Source organism: Mycteria americana, chromosome 5, assembly GCF_035582795.1.
Source record: "Mycteria americana isolate JAX WOST 10 ecotype Jacksonville Zoo and Gardens chromosome 5, USCA_MyAme_1.0, whole genome shotgun sequence".
NCBI lineage: Eukaryota > Metazoa > Chordata > Aves > Ciconiiformes > Ciconiidae > Mycteria > Mycteria americana.
This window is the reverse complement of record NC_134369.1, coordinates 71563240-71578641: the sequence shown is the minus strand read 5'-3', so window position 1 is coordinate 71578641 and position 15402 is coordinate 71563240. Positions and strand designations below refer to the sequence as shown.

At 39.1% G+C, this 15402-nt stretch overlaps 1 protein-coding gene across 3 annotated transcripts in view; it reads right to left on the bottom strand.

The window, feature by feature from the left end:
- Positions 1 to 15402, bottom strand: part of SOS2 (SOS Ras/Rho guanine nucleotide exchange factor 2) — a 55163-nt gene that overhangs the window by 22102 nt on the left and 17659 nt on the right. For all 3 annotated transcript variants that reach the window (XM_075503975.1, XM_075503976.1, XM_075503977.1), the window contains exons 4-8: positions 14192 to 14356; positions 13297 to 13500; positions 11618 to 11761; positions 7127 to 7237; positions 4870 to 4968 (exon numbers count right to left, since the gene is read on the bottom strand). In XM_075503975.1, the coding sequence (XP_075360090.1) occupies positions 4870 to 4968; positions 7127 to 7237; positions 11618 to 11761; positions 13297 to 13500; positions 14192 to 14356 (723 nt within the window). The remainder of the gene's footprint in view (positions 1 to 4869; positions 4969 to 7126; positions 7238 to 11617; positions 11762 to 13296; positions 13501 to 14191; positions 14357 to 15402) is intronic.

Here is a 15402-nt window from a genome sequence, read left to right as displayed (position 1 = left end):
TGGCCAAAAATTTCTGGGAAGTTTATGAGCTGAGGAACAGTACAGGGAAGGGAAAAATGTCTACCTCTGTGGAAACCCTTCTTTTCCTTACTATCAGCCACAGAAATGCAAAGAACATAAAAAATGGTGTGAAAAGATGACACGTGCAAAATCCTAAAGGTGGGAAAAGCTACCGAGTCTGATAAGATACTCTTTCTCCTCACATGTCCTGAACAGAATTTCTTGCATCCCCTTTCCAAAGGGAGCTGTGTTTGGCACTGAACAGACATCAAATGGCATGTTTGGCTTCTTTTGTATTAAAAAAAAGGGGGGGGGGGGGGGGAATATATACACACATTTGGAATTCACCTAATCCATTTCTACACCTTAATGCATAGATTCCTGAAGATCAGGCAGATTACCTGAAGCATATCTCATTCTCTGTAATCACTGGACTAACATCTGCTTTTCAAAATGCCAGTTCTTAACAAGCATCTTTCCAATTAAACAGCAGATGCAAAAGCATAACATGCTTGCTAGACAGAGAAAATAGGTAAATCTTTAGAAAAGGGAAAACCTGCTTATGCCAGATATATTTAAAATACCGGTGACGATAAACCAAGAATATTAACTATTCAATTTATTGTACAGAAAACTGTCAGAAAATAGTAATGAAGAGCACTGTTCACTTAAAATATATCATGGTGATCCTGTAGAATATCGACCGTGGTTTCTCTCTCAGTCAATGGCTGTCAATGATTAGGTAACAGCGGAAAAGATCAAAAGGTGGAATTTCGTACATTTTGGATTGCTTGATAACAACATAGCGAGTCACATGCAAGAATCAGGGATAATCTTCTGCCTGCAAGTCACATGAGAAGGCAGGCTATACTCTATAGTCAGCAGAGGAAAGCCGCCTTGGACTTGAACAGACCCCTGCTTACCTTTAGGATTTGAATGATATATCTAACCGGCACCTTGCTCAGGATTTGGATGGATTCTATGACCCCTTGAGTTCTTAGCACTGCAGTCAATGAACAATGTTTCCTGGAACTCTGGTATCAACAGAGACATTTATGAAAACATACCCAGAGCTTGAAAGTCTGATGAAACGCTAAGCTCTCCTCTACACTGCCAGCATTAAGGTGTTCATGCTTGGAAATGTCAAGCATAGTGTTTTAAACCCGAATCTTCTGATCATCAACTAAAGATGTCACAACCAGAATATATTTGGGTTACCTGTTTGCAAGATCTAACAACTTTTAATCATGAACGCTATTTTTTCCTACAGGACAGTTTTATTTCTTTGGCGTGACTTCCTTCAGCCTTTGCTATCAGCAGTCATTCCAAAACACCCCACGGCAAGTTCATTTTCTGTCAATACGTGAACAAGCAATCAATACTAAAGTGACATCAGGGCCTGCCCTCTGACTTAAGGTGTTCAAAGGCTATTTCCTGGCGACCTCTATACAGCTGCTAACAAAAAGCAGACAAACCAAACAAATTCAACACGGGGGTCTCCAAATGACATCCGACCCTTGTGCCTCTTGCTTAGGCAAAGAGGAGCCTCTAATGCAGATCCTGCATCAGAGGCTGCATAAACAGGTTTTTGCACCAAGGAGAAAAGCTCTGCAGCTTGAAAGAATTTTCAAGCTTTTCACACTTTAATTTCATTCATTTTAGCAAACATCAAGGCCAGAGCTTCTGTAAATCATTCATTATTTTATTTATCTCCCAATTCAGTAGGGTCTGTGGGTAAGTTCCTTTAGGAGCAACAGTCTCCATCTTAGCTTCTCTCCCTACTGAAGCCATGAAAATATTTTGAGTATTCTGCTGCTTTTCTGCTTCCATTTTTGTTAGGTCTTTTTCAACCAAGGTTCCTAGAGACAAATACAATGGTAACAGGGAAACAGTACCAACAGTTTATAATATATTAATATTGTTGAATAAATACTTTCTCTATTCCAGTTTAAAAACACTGCTTTTTAAAAATCACTGCTGTAAATTTAGGCTCTTTTCAAAATACAACATAACATTTAAGTTTTAAACCTGCAACTGAAGTGATCATAACAAAAGATTCTGTATTTATCATTATTCACTAAGGAGTGGTATTTTAAGATCTCTGCTCTGCTCTGTGCCCACAAGGTTAGAAAGACTCAAGACAGCCAAGTGTCAGCCTCTGCAGCTGAGTTCTAATTCTACTCAGAAATCTTGTATATTGTGGATAAAGGTCATATTTGGTCATTTTCACTAGTAAAATTGCCTAGTTAAAAAAGGTATCATGTAATATTATATATCATGCAGCATCCCGCTGTATTATCCAAGTTAAAAACAAATAAAAGAAACAACTAAATGTTTTTGCACTATCTGCCAGGTTTTATTCTTCAAAGATATGAGGCAATTTTAAGAATGTGCATGTATAGCCTGATGCTATCAATATTAACTGGAGTTATGAGCAGACTCAAGAGTCCCCAAGAGACAGAAAACTCTTGCAGCACTACAACAGCAAGACAGACTATCAAAAATAAATTCTATTCTCTGTGCCATGGTTTAAAACCTAACTAGTAACCACCCTTTCCTATCACTGAAGAAAAAACTACCAAGTTTGCATGCAAAGCATTTAATCTTAACTTTTGAAAACACACAAAACTCTGCTCCATGAGGCATGTATGTTAATGTTTCCCTAAAAAGTGGACAAACACTACGCAGCTTGTAAAATCAGCTAAATGTTTAGATTCTCCCAAAGCTGTGGCGTATGATTTCATTCTTTAATTTCATCCTGATGCACTCCATTTCCCAGCTTTAAGGCACAATGGGTCATTAATTAGCCTGACCTTCAGCATAATACAGGTCACTAATCCAATTATGTCTTCTAAACGTGAAAGAAGAACATTTTAAGAAGTTCCAGAGAATTATGGCATGCAACTGACCCTTATGGAAAGGGAAGTTACACTATTTTGAGAGAGATACGTATCTACGAAGCTATCGGTGCTCACTTCACAGCAAGGCTGGCAGCACCATGCCGTGCTTCTGCCGTCGCCCTTTAGTTCTTTGATCAGTTTATTTTCTTTTGGAAGATGTCCTTATAGAAACATAAGCTTTATGAAGGCAAATATTAAAACTATGGCAACGTAAAGCAATGTGAAGTTTCTGTTCTCTATAGGAACAGTGCGGTAATCTAGAGAAAAGTTCACTGACTGTTAGGGTTGGTTTAGGTTGTGGGGGTTTGGTTTTCTTTCTTTAAGCTTTGTTAACTGTTTTCTAAACCGACTACCAATAGGAATGCTTAAAGATTTACAATTTATTGAGACCACTTGGATGTAAACCTTTCTACAAAATACTGGTAAATCCATACATTGGAGATGTGTGGTTCATGGGTCAGAATAAATCATCCTTACTTTTACTTATCTAAATCAGGATATGAAAAAAAGAAAAAATGGGAATATGTGCCAGGTATTAACTACAAACCTGGTCTTAAAACAATTGCTATTTTTTGGCTTGAGTTTCTTCTGAGAAAAATTTATATTGTATTATACATCATTTCTATGTTGCAAAGTTTCCTTTTCTTCCTTCGTACCAGTAAATCCTTTGAAATACAAAGGAAGACCATATAACACACCTGTCCAACACTGCTAGTATCACTTTTTACATTGAGAACTTAGAAAGTATAATTTCTCTGTTGCTATTTCAAAATGTCAGCTATAGCCACAGGATATTTCACCTGTTTAATTTAAGTATATCCCAGTTAGTTAATAATTCACTTAACCCTTATAAGCATTACAAACTTTCCAACACAATGGGGCAAACAAACTTTTTTTACATTATCCTCAGCTACTTAAAAAAAGCTCTGATCTAAGTATTTTTCAAGATACTGCGTTTCCTACAGCAACATTACTTTTCCTTATTCAAGAATGATTATTATAGATCTCAGATGTTAAAATTTCTGCTGACTGCTGGCCTCTCGTCTCATAACTCACAGCAAAAACATTTGCTTGTAAGCAAAAAGATACAGGCTTAGTTACTTTTTGGCTTTTAGCTGTTATACCCAATGGAAATATCTACTGATGTGAACCACCTTGGTAGTACACATCAGAATAAAGTATGTGCAAGTGATCTGTGGTCAAACCAATAGAAGCTGTTCTAAAGTAATGCCTCAATAGCCAGAATTGCTCATAAATACGGACTAGATGCCAACCTAAACAACTTGTATGGTGAGATCCCCAAAATATGTTCTACGGGAATAACTTTTTATCATCTGAATCAGAATTCCATAAAGCCTGACACTTCATCAATGTCATTTCTTAGAAGACAGAAAGAAAGAAAATAATAGTGCTTATTTTCATTCCTCCTCAACATGGAGAAAGTGTGGTATGCTATGAAAAATGGTACTTTTTGCTGTATCTCTTCCATTTCGGACTCAGGACAAATGGTTGAACATTAAGAATGGATTATTCTGACTCCGCTGAAAGGAAGTGCCTCCCCAACCCCCAAAATAAGGTCAGCTGAGCTGCAACTGGAGTGTGACTTGAGACTGAGAATACTGATCTGAATTACGCTTAGCTTTTTCTGAACGGACAAAAATTCAGAACTCAAGGAAAGAAGAAATTAGATTTGCATATTAAATTTTTAACAAGATTAGAACTCAAGTTCAATAAAGGTTTGTTTAACAATATAGTTACTTGAAATGTTCATATCAGAGCAACAGATGCTTTTGAAGATTTTTTTACATGATTTTACTTTTCAGACATATATTAACTGGCGTCAAGTTAATGTTTTCATACCTTTCAGTTTTCAGAAGCAGTAAGCAAAATCTAATTGCCTGTTTAAAAGCTCAGATTCTCCACATTAAGAAATGTTTTTAGCAGGAAACAAGAGTGTGGCTTCATTTACCTGGAGTAACTCAAAGTAGTGCAAACAATGATAGACTGGGATAAGCATGAGTCGTGGGAGAACGTATCGTACAGCTTCTTTAAACCCCTCAGCAGTAGACTGAAAAGGAAAAATAAACAGGATTACTTACACTGAACTACTCAAAATGGGACTGGACACAGCCCTGAAGTTAGTACTGCTTTGAGCAAGATGGTTGTGCTAGACACATCCAGGGCATCCCTTCTGATGGACATTACTCTGTGGTTACATCTAGTAGTAAGGAAGACAATAAAGTATGCAAAAACATTTATGTCTAATAAGACTCTTTAAAACATTTAGACACACATAAATGCTCTGACATCAAGCAAACAGAACCTGTAAAAGACCCTCTTCCAGGCACTGCAAGCATCCTTTTCCATCAACCAGCGATGGGTGGATTTTGATGCACACTCACTAATGAACCCATAGCTCTGAAAACAGCCCTAACCCCCACAACGAATGCTGGCGCAATCTGCCTCCTTAAAATGGTAACCAGTTGGATGGTCCATATTTTTGCCAGAAGTAGCAGACCAACTATAAGAAGCTAGAGGACCAAGTTACCCACAAGTCATTTTATAAACATCCTTTAATTCACGTAGAGGTGCTCGTAGTGCAATCCCTAGCACCTTTGTATTTCAGCACTGTCTGCAGAACTCAATTAACAGCATTAGTTCAAGGTGACAACACCTAAAAATAACGCACTATCTATGGCTAAGCTGCACGCCTTATTCCCCAGTCAACAGCCACATCCCAGAATGCAGAAAATGTTTGAATATATTTTGAAAAAAGCTTATACTCATTTCCAAAAGAACATGTTTTACCCTGGGCCACGGTTTGCTGCGGAATTTCAAAAAAACACTGGAATGTTAAAGACCAGCTGGGACTCCCATACAATCTAATAAACTTGTCACCAACTTCCCTCTAATGTCCTCTCCTCCCAATTATGTACGCTGTGCTTCAATTTACATCCAATATACCACAAAAATACAGAGGTCTCATCAAGTACTGAAGAAATTAATATCAGTATCTCCTCTCCCTCAGAAACTGAGAATCACAAGTTTATGACTTAGAAAATGAGTTAGAAATCTTTTCCCATTCCCAGCAGTTAGTAACACAATAATTTAGGCGTAAGATGAGAAGAGGTTTTCCAAGGGACGGTGAAATCCCTGCAACCTTCCATATTGAGATAACTATTGAACAGAAACTGAATTACCTGATCTCCTTCTTGGAAATGACCTCTCCCCCCACTTAAGACTTCTGGCTGCATCTCTCTGCAATTGTCAGAGACAGCTCACATATGTCCATGGCCCAGAGCCTGGACCTCCACCTTCACTCCACAGCTTGGAGAAGTGTGAAGGAACATCCCTAGGAAAGCCCAAACCTTTCTATGGTGACCAGGGTCAGAAAGGAGGCCAGATGCACTCTCAAATGACTTGATTATCAATTTAATCTGGAATAGGGCTTTGGGCTTCAAATTTGCTAGGGAGGTGGGTAAAGGGCCTCACTTCATTCACCAAGAAATATTTAAGACCAAGATGATCCAGCTTACCAAGCGCTCAGAGCTGAAGAGGAAACACTCACCCTGAAAGAATGGCTCAGAGGAATCTCAGCTTGCAGAGACGCAGCCCCCAGTGAACTGTACAAACTAAGCTCTACTATAAGGGGTTTAGCTGGGAGTACCACTGACTGAATGCTTGCTCAGCAGCTTCTCTAAGTGCATTTCTGAACATAAGCTCAGTCTTCTGAACAGTAGTCTTTAATAGATCTGCCATGTTGGCGGAAGGAAGTAATAAAAAATAAATAATAATAAAAAAATCACCGATGATCTTGCTGGATAGTCCTATTAAAGAAATGAGTCAAGAAAAACTGCCAGTCCCAGCCTCAATGCCAAACAAGGGGGCTGGGGATACGTAAGGAAGAAGTGAAAATATCGTGCCTGGATGCCTGTGTTTGGCATTAAAACGCAAAACAGAAATACAAGTGGCAGGTATGAGAGGTCACCCTCTATTCTTAAGCAAGACAGTCTGATGTGAGGAGAAAAACACTGCAAAACACTCATGGATGAGTCAAATCTGTGTCCAGTTTTTACAAGAACAGGCAGAGTCCAAAGATCTTACTCTGAAGAAAGGTCAGAATCTAGAGGAAATCTGCCTCAGTAGAAAGTAAAGAGTTACTGACAAAATCCAAACCTTTGAAGCACGAGAACTAAAGCAATTCAATATTTCTCATTTGCACTCACCTGAAAGTGGAGAGCAACAGCAGGTTTTGCCATTAAGTTATTAAAATGTTCATGAAATTGTGGAGAGAGAATATCCTGGGACAAGGTTTCATATGGATCAAAGGCTTGCTCCTAAATAAAAACAGAGAATTATATACATACATGAAGGATGCAAGGTATTTCTGTCCCAGCTGGTAGAATTAATTCCTTTAATAAGCTGATACACAAGTGGAACTTTTCAAGAAAAGATCAATTTTGCAAAACAAATAATCAGTAAACCACAAACCTTTTTCACTTCCAAATTTTAAATGCATGCAACATTTTCTCAGCATTCCTCAATCTCACTATACTATCACTAACACAAACTTTGTTTTACTGAAGCAGTGGGAACCAGGAAAAGTTCTTGCTTTCAGCCCACCCACGTTTTACGTGGAATGGCAATTTACCTCCTCTCTGTCAATAAACAATGACACTTGGGAAAGAAGTGCAGGTAAAGATGAACTTTGGAGACTGTCACAAGGAGGCATTGTTGTACCACTACCATTTCAGGGTACATCACATAAGAATGGTCAGTCATAAGCACTGGACTTCTGCACACTTTTCTGGTCATGCTGTAAGGCTGGGAAAATACCTCGCTCTAGGAAAAAGCAGCTACTCTGAAAAGGTCTCAGAGGAAAGTCCTCTAATGACACCAAGGGTTTCATTCAGGTGCAAAAATTATGACTCTGGATGGAGTAGCTGGCTGTGATTCTGGAATATCAATGACAGCAAGATGGGATGAAAACCTGACTGTACATGAATCTCTGCAGGAATAATTTCTGACTGCTCATAGATCACCTGCTCCAAAGCCTGTCAGGCTGTTCCCGAGTCTCTGCAGATTCATTGGGCTGAATCACTCATGAATCACCGGGTTATCCGGTGCTGATGGCACGATGCCCAGAATAAGCACATACCTCTTTTCACCTTAATGCAGCACTGCTTGGCAGAATACAGGCTGCAGAATTTGGGAGTACCAAACACCACAAAGGCTCATTTGAACATTCAGGTAAAGCCTCAAGCCTTCCATTTGCAGAGGGTCCAGGGGATTTCCTACCTTACTCATGGGGCAGCTGCAATTAAACTCTTTGTGGGGAGGAGAGGCACAGAATGCATTCTCTTTTCACATGCAAATTGTAATCATGACTCTCAACTCTCCTCATCAAGTTATAATCATCGCTGTCCGTTCGCATTAGATTGTATCTGGGAGGGGGGATGAAAGGGGGGGAAGGTTTGGCACTTCAGCAGCAGCAGCTGAAGAGAAATGATTAGACACTCTAACTGAACAGGCTGGTCGTCTTAAGCAGAATCTGAATCCAGTTTACAGCCTGGGTTTGGGGTTTTTTTTTTTTTTGTTTACTCCACGTCTGCCCACTACCTGCAAGCACGCAATATGGGGCTCTTATTTTACAACATCCAAATTAAAGACAGGGGACAATAACGCTGCATATACAGTTTCTCTTTGCCATCCTAGCCAAGAAAAAAAATGAACATACTGCTCTGCCGGAGCAGTAAGTCAGGCGTGGGGTGTGGGTTCAGCTGCATCCAGAGGCATTAAGCACGAGTGGGCAGATGGCTGCAGCTGCTCCACGGGTCCGTCCTCCACCCCGCCGGACACAAGCGGAGAGCAGGGCTGAACTACTGCTCCAAACGCAACCTTGCATGTATTCTGTGCTGTCTTTTTAAACTTCTTACTGCATTTTAGAAGTGTTTTCAGTTTCTTCCACTCAGAATTTAATCAGTATTTTGAGGGTTTGGCTTTGTTTTTTGAACACAAGATTGAAGCAAACTGCATTAGCTATCTTCCCCAAGAGATTAATAAAAAAAAAAAGGGGGGGGGGGGTTGGGGGTTTACACTTGCAATGTTGCAAAAGTTACTGAAAATATGGAGATGTTAACTTGACCATCTAAGTTATCTCAATGCAGCATACAGTTCTGGATTGGTGTTTGTACGTTCCAGCCCCTTTTGCTGTAGCGCACTGGTTTCCACCTTTTTTGCTTTGTGGATACCTGAAACTTCTCCTATGGAAACGCAAATACCAGCACAACATTTACAATCTACTGATAATAACCTCACTTTCCTAGCTGCCTTCTGAAGACCACTTCAAACCAGGCACAAAGACGCCCTGCCCTGGGTTCTGAGGTTCTCCTGCCACTAGCTGAACATCACTGAAGAGACCGTCTAAGGCGATCATTAAAACACATTGTAGTAGTTAGAACTGTAAAAGTTACCACCAAGTAAATTTTTTTTACCAGCATATTAACAAATATCCATCTCCCACTCATGTGTGTCAGGCATCAAGTTTTTGAATTTCCTCCACACCAAGAAAAACTGTTTTATTTTCCCCATACTTCCTTATCTCAAAACCACTACAGTATTTATGTTTAAACCTTCCAGAGAACTGACGCAGAAAAACAGACAAAGCAGGAAGATTCCAGCTTGCAAGCATTATTTGTTTTTAATTATCCTTCCAAATAAGTTGAAGGACCTTTATAATGGAAACATTAAGCGAACAAGCCTGGCAGTAAGATAGGCAGAGCAAATAAACACTTCACTTCCATCTCTCTAATGATTCCTTTTGCAAAGACTCACAGAAAGATGATCTCAACGTGCAAGATGATCAAATGAACAGCCTAGTTATTAAGTAGGTCTTGCTCCCTATTAACTGAATTATTAAATTCAAACTTACTATAAGCATAAAAAGAAGGTTTGAAGAATAATCTGTTCTTCATCTCCTATTTAAGAGTTTTTCAGTTAATGAAAATCAAGTGATATTTTTACTCATTGAAATGAATTTGTTTCCCTTAAAGCACAGGATCCGTAAGAGTAGCTTTTGCAATAAACTGATATGTATGTTTTCCAGGACAGTGCTGTACTATTTCAAATTTTAAGTCTTTTTTCAATTTTAATATCATAGCCACTGACTTTAATTCGTTGTTCAAATGCTTCTCCTTATCATTATATAAGCAATTATGCTTTACCATCTTACGAGCTAAGACCTCATCAACTGGACTTCCCTACTGATATGTCACGAGTGGCTTACTGAAGCAACGCCAGCAAAACTTTATCTTTATGGATATTCATAAGTGAGTGGCACACAGGCTGAAGGACCCCTATTCTTCACACCCACAAAAATGTAACTGTTTTCCTAATGGTACTGGTATGTTCAGGCAGTCCTCAGATTTTAAAAAATGAACATACATAAAAGTGAAATGGAAGTGTTATTGGTTGTCATTTTCTTTATAAACATCATAACTTTAAGATAAAAAGCATAAACTTCACATTCACCATGTGGTTCATCTGAGACAGTATCTCTCTCCCTCAGGCCAGAACATCTCATTTGACTTCCTCTGTGATACAGTCCACATGGTTTACATGACTACGCTTACATTTTGGTTCAGAAAACTGGGCTCGATACACCTCTCCAGAAAAAGCAGACTCAATTTAAACATGTCCAAAGACAGCAAAAACTCCACACCTACCTTGGTAATTTGTTCCAAGAGTTAGCTCCCCAACAGTTAAAAAGGTGTGGTGTATTTCTAAGCTGAACTGTCCTCTTGCCTTCCAGATACTGTTTTTTTTGCTGTGCACCTCTCTGCTGAATTCCAGAGTCATTTTGTACTCTACTTTCAGGTCATGAAGGTACCTATATACATATCCTATTTTGACTAAACTGAGCTCTATCTCACTGTAAAGCACTTTCTCAAAAACTTTACTTTTGCGACTCTCTTCCGTTGTCCTTCCAGTATTTTAACGGCCGTTTAAAAAAATAACAAACTGACAAAATAACTTAATAATGTTCCAGTATGAGCCACACCAAAACCATGTGCAGTGTCTTCCTTTATTCCTACTCTTTAATATCTATTTTATAGGTCAATGGGTATCAACAGCACTTTTGCTACAATACTGAACAGTAAGCTTCTGCTCAGTTGCACGTCTGTTCTGATACTTCATTCCTTCCCAGAGTTATTGCTTTGCAGATATTTCCCATTCCAGACATATACAATGCATTTGTCTGAATTAAGAACACATTTTGTTTGAGTTAGCTCACTGTCCAGAGTAATGCAAGTCTCATCTTGCAGATCTACATCCAACGGCTATGGCTTTTGGGTAGCCCTGGGCCTGACACCAATGCCTACAAAAATTGAAGCACCACCTTCTTCCAGTAAGCAATCCCAGGTAATTACTTTTCAAATCCACATCCCTACAGGATCGTAGCAATTAATTCCCACTCTGAAATAATTAGTTTTGTGCTTACCTGCTTGATACCGTTTCTGTGACAGTTAGAAAACACACTTTAGCTTACCTACTAAAGAACAGGTAGGGAAGATCTCTGTTCAGAGCTTATTAAAAGGACTTTTTACAGCTGCAAATTTATCGGACATATCAGTCATGACCAAAAGTTTACTAAGAAAACAAACCAATAAGCGATTAAAAAAAAAAACCAACAAAAACCCCACAACAAAACACCATACCTCTGCAAGATCCTCAAAGCAGCTGCCAGCCAGCGGGTGAGGACTGCTTTCATCAGTCATTTCAACAGTATCCTCAATCAATCCTAAAAGCTTCACTGTCAACTCATGAATATCTGAAATGTTGCTAAATATCACATCGATATCCTGCAAACATAAAACATATCTTAGTAGTGTTTAGAATAATTTGTTTTGCTTATGTAAATATCGGAGCATTTTTTTGTGAAGTCTGAACCAAGAGGTAAACGGCGAGGGGCCAACAAAAAGCTAGGAAGAAAGTTAAATTACGTGGTCTTTCCAGCCCTGCAGGCTTGTCTGGGCACATCCAGCCTTACACGATGCTCACCCCAGCAAAGGAAAGCACGCCATCCTTCCCAGGCCGGAGCAGCAGCAGTCCCGGGACTGGCTGTTCAGTGCTTTGGACAGAAACGCCTGGCCTTTTCAGCTACAATTCACATCTGTTATTTTCCCCTCTGCTGATTCTTGTCTCTCAGAACACAACAGGAAGGAGGCAATTTAAAGCAGCTCCAAGGTCAGATCCTCTAAACCACAGGTAAACCTAAAGCAGCTCCTTGGCTACTTTAGCAGAATACTACCTGGGTACAGAGCAGGAACTGGCAGCTTCCTTTTCCAAAGTTTACTTTTAGATTTTTCAAATCCACACACCGTAAAAATCACACAACTAGGCAGCCCCTTCTAATGACCTGCATTCCTCTTCTGACCCCTCTGAAATACACTTCTCAGAAGCCTTCTCTGCCCCAACCTAACACTGCAGAGCTTGCTTGACCTCCTGCCAGCGCCAAGACCATGGCAATCTCTTCGTGGGAACAAGCAATCTCGAAACTTCTCATACCCGTTCCCATATAACGAAAGAATATTCCTCAGCTCCAAAATATTGCTCCTTTCTCCTCCCATCATCTTTGTCTGAGTTCTGTCCCCACATTTGCACAATTCTCCAATATCCTATCAGCTACTGAGGAACCTCCACACCCAGCTGTAATGGGAATGTCTCCTGCTGCCTCTCTTTTTAACCTGCTGGTATCACCTACGAATCCCCAGTTCAGGTTCTGCTGGCCGGGTCCCTTTCTCCTTCCTCCCACAGGAAGGATTCACTAATCTCGCATTATTACTCTTCTCTTACAAGAGCTGTGCTTCCTTTTTAGATTCCAGCATCCTGAAAACAGAATTTGCCATACATACAATTTCAATCAAATATTTCAATCATTTATCAAATAGAGATTCCCTTCACAGTCAGTCACACGCTAGAGAATCCAGAGCCAAGGGCTGTTTTACTCGGAGTTTCTGCAGATAGGGGTGACCTGGGGTAGAGTTCAAATGTCCATTCAAGCGTTCATCTGCATTCACTGTACATGCAGGTAGATAACTTAATTTTTGTGTTAAGCAGAAGTGTAACTATTACCTACACGACCAAAGGACTCCAGCTATTGCTGGCATCTGATAGGGAATCGTGTCCATTAAGCTTCAGTCTGAGCACAGCACTTTTCATACTATTAATGGCAATTCCTCCATTTTATTTCATATACAGTCCACACTCATTATGCACTGACATACAATACATCAAATTTAATTTTACCTCCAACACAGTGAATGTAATATTGATATGTTATGGCTGCTAATGGAGCAACTAGCGTTACACGTCAATAACCTATTAAAGGACTTACGTTAGGTGTGAACAATTTTCTGTTTGATAGGAAAGCTTCCCGAAATACTTTTATTATCAGATTCAACTCCCGCAGATACTGCCTTTCTTCTGCAATTTCGTTTCTCACTAGGTCATAGTAGTTGAGTTCCCCAGAAGAAGAGGGCTCGTCTTCACAGAGAGAAACCAAACCAATGTCATCCTGATCAAACATATCCATCAAAACCTACCAAAGAAATTTAAAAAATTACATGCAAGCCTGATTTTTACACTTGGCTCAAGCTCAGCTATTTCAATGTGTTCAGAGAAATCCTTTGAGTTTTTAATACAATACTTTCTGTGATCACTTTCACAAGGGAGTAATATTTAAACTTTGGCAGCAGCAGGCTTGATCAGTTGCCAAAGCCATTTTCCCCTTTATAAGTTAGTACGACCTAGAAAACAAGTTACAATTCATGCAGAACCAACTTTGAAAACAAGCCATCTTGCATAAGCCTTTGACAAAACCCTCCTGATAAAGATAAAATTAAACAAAAATGTTTCTCATTTTTATGAGGATGAAAACTAAATGTCTTTTCTGTATTATAAGAAGGAAAGAGCTGTCATGACAAAGCAACATCAGGAGGACACTAACACAGCTGAGAAATAAAGGACAACAACATTTTCTGTCCTTACATTGTTTTCTAAGTACTATTACTGTTCCAAAACTTAACAGGCCCAACTTAAGCTTAAGTCTTTACTGTGACCGGTCTGGAGAGAAGCCTCTGCATTTGAATAAGACCAGTCTCTCCCTCCCATCCTACTTTGGCTATATCCTCTTAAGGGGGAAAAAAAAAAAAAAAAAAAAAAAAATCGAATCACCTCTAGTATCTACCTTGGTATCTGTCCAAAAGACTATTTTAATGCCAACTCCTTACCTTATCAGCACACATTGATACTTTAATGTCCTGCTGGGAGATCTCAAAGTGTCGTATATTGAAAACATAGTTTCCAGCCAGCTTTAAAATGTCAGCTGAGATGTATTCTAAGACAGCCACAATATACAGAGAGACATGGTAATCTACCTTATAACCTAGGACCTCCTGCAAATTGAAAACAAGAAGAAAAAAAAAAAAAAGGCAATTTATTCTAGAAATTCATTCGGAATGACAATTAACACATTGAGTTTTCTACTGAAATTGATCTTGTCTGTGTTGATAATTGACAGCAATGTAATAGGCAGGGCAAAGGACATCAAACGGAAATTTGATCAGCCACCTCAAAGGAAATGCTTGCAAATACTTCCTTATGCTATTTTGCCATATACTGACAGATGAAAAGCTACAGAACCTTTGATAATCCTTCCTCTAAAAATGGCAGTCCTAAAAACAGGGTTCCTTCAACAAAGGGACTTCACTGGAACGACTCTTGTACTTAAATTTTAGTCTATATCTATGCTTATTGCAGGACTCTGGCCCTAATCTGGACTCTTCAGAAAAGAGCATGCTTAATTTTGAACTGTTCTTGATGGAAAAAGCTGTCTTTCATAAAACTACAGACTGTATGTTCAACCTGTTATGTACTGTGATCCATTTTAGTTCATCCTTTACATTTGGCTGAACAACTAAGCTATCTGCATCCTTGCATTACATAAAATAATTAAACTTTAATTATTAAAGTCTGAATAGAAAAAAAAACAGGATGAACATTGCACGTTCTTCTTGTGATACATGTTCCGTGTTCTGCAGAGCACACACCACATGGCCTCTTATTTGTGACAGGACAATCAAGAATAAATACAGGTAAGTTCATGCATTTGAATAAGGTAGTCTTGTTCTTATCATATTTTGATGCACCTTCTAAAAATCACATTCTGTGCCTATGTCCACACACTTCTAAACCAGACTTCATACAAGAAAGCCAGTGCTGTCTAGGAAGATGTTATTTAATGCTGTTTTCTTTCCTAACATCTCTTCCCCTCTCATTAACCTTCACGAACTGAGACATCTATAAGAACACAGTGACTACACCTGAAAAAGTGCTTTAATTTCTGCTTATGCTTGAATAATGTTTTCTCAATGCAGCTGGCAACTCTGATGCAACAATGCCACCACTGGAGAAAAGCATTTTTTAAGCTATGAATGAAAAC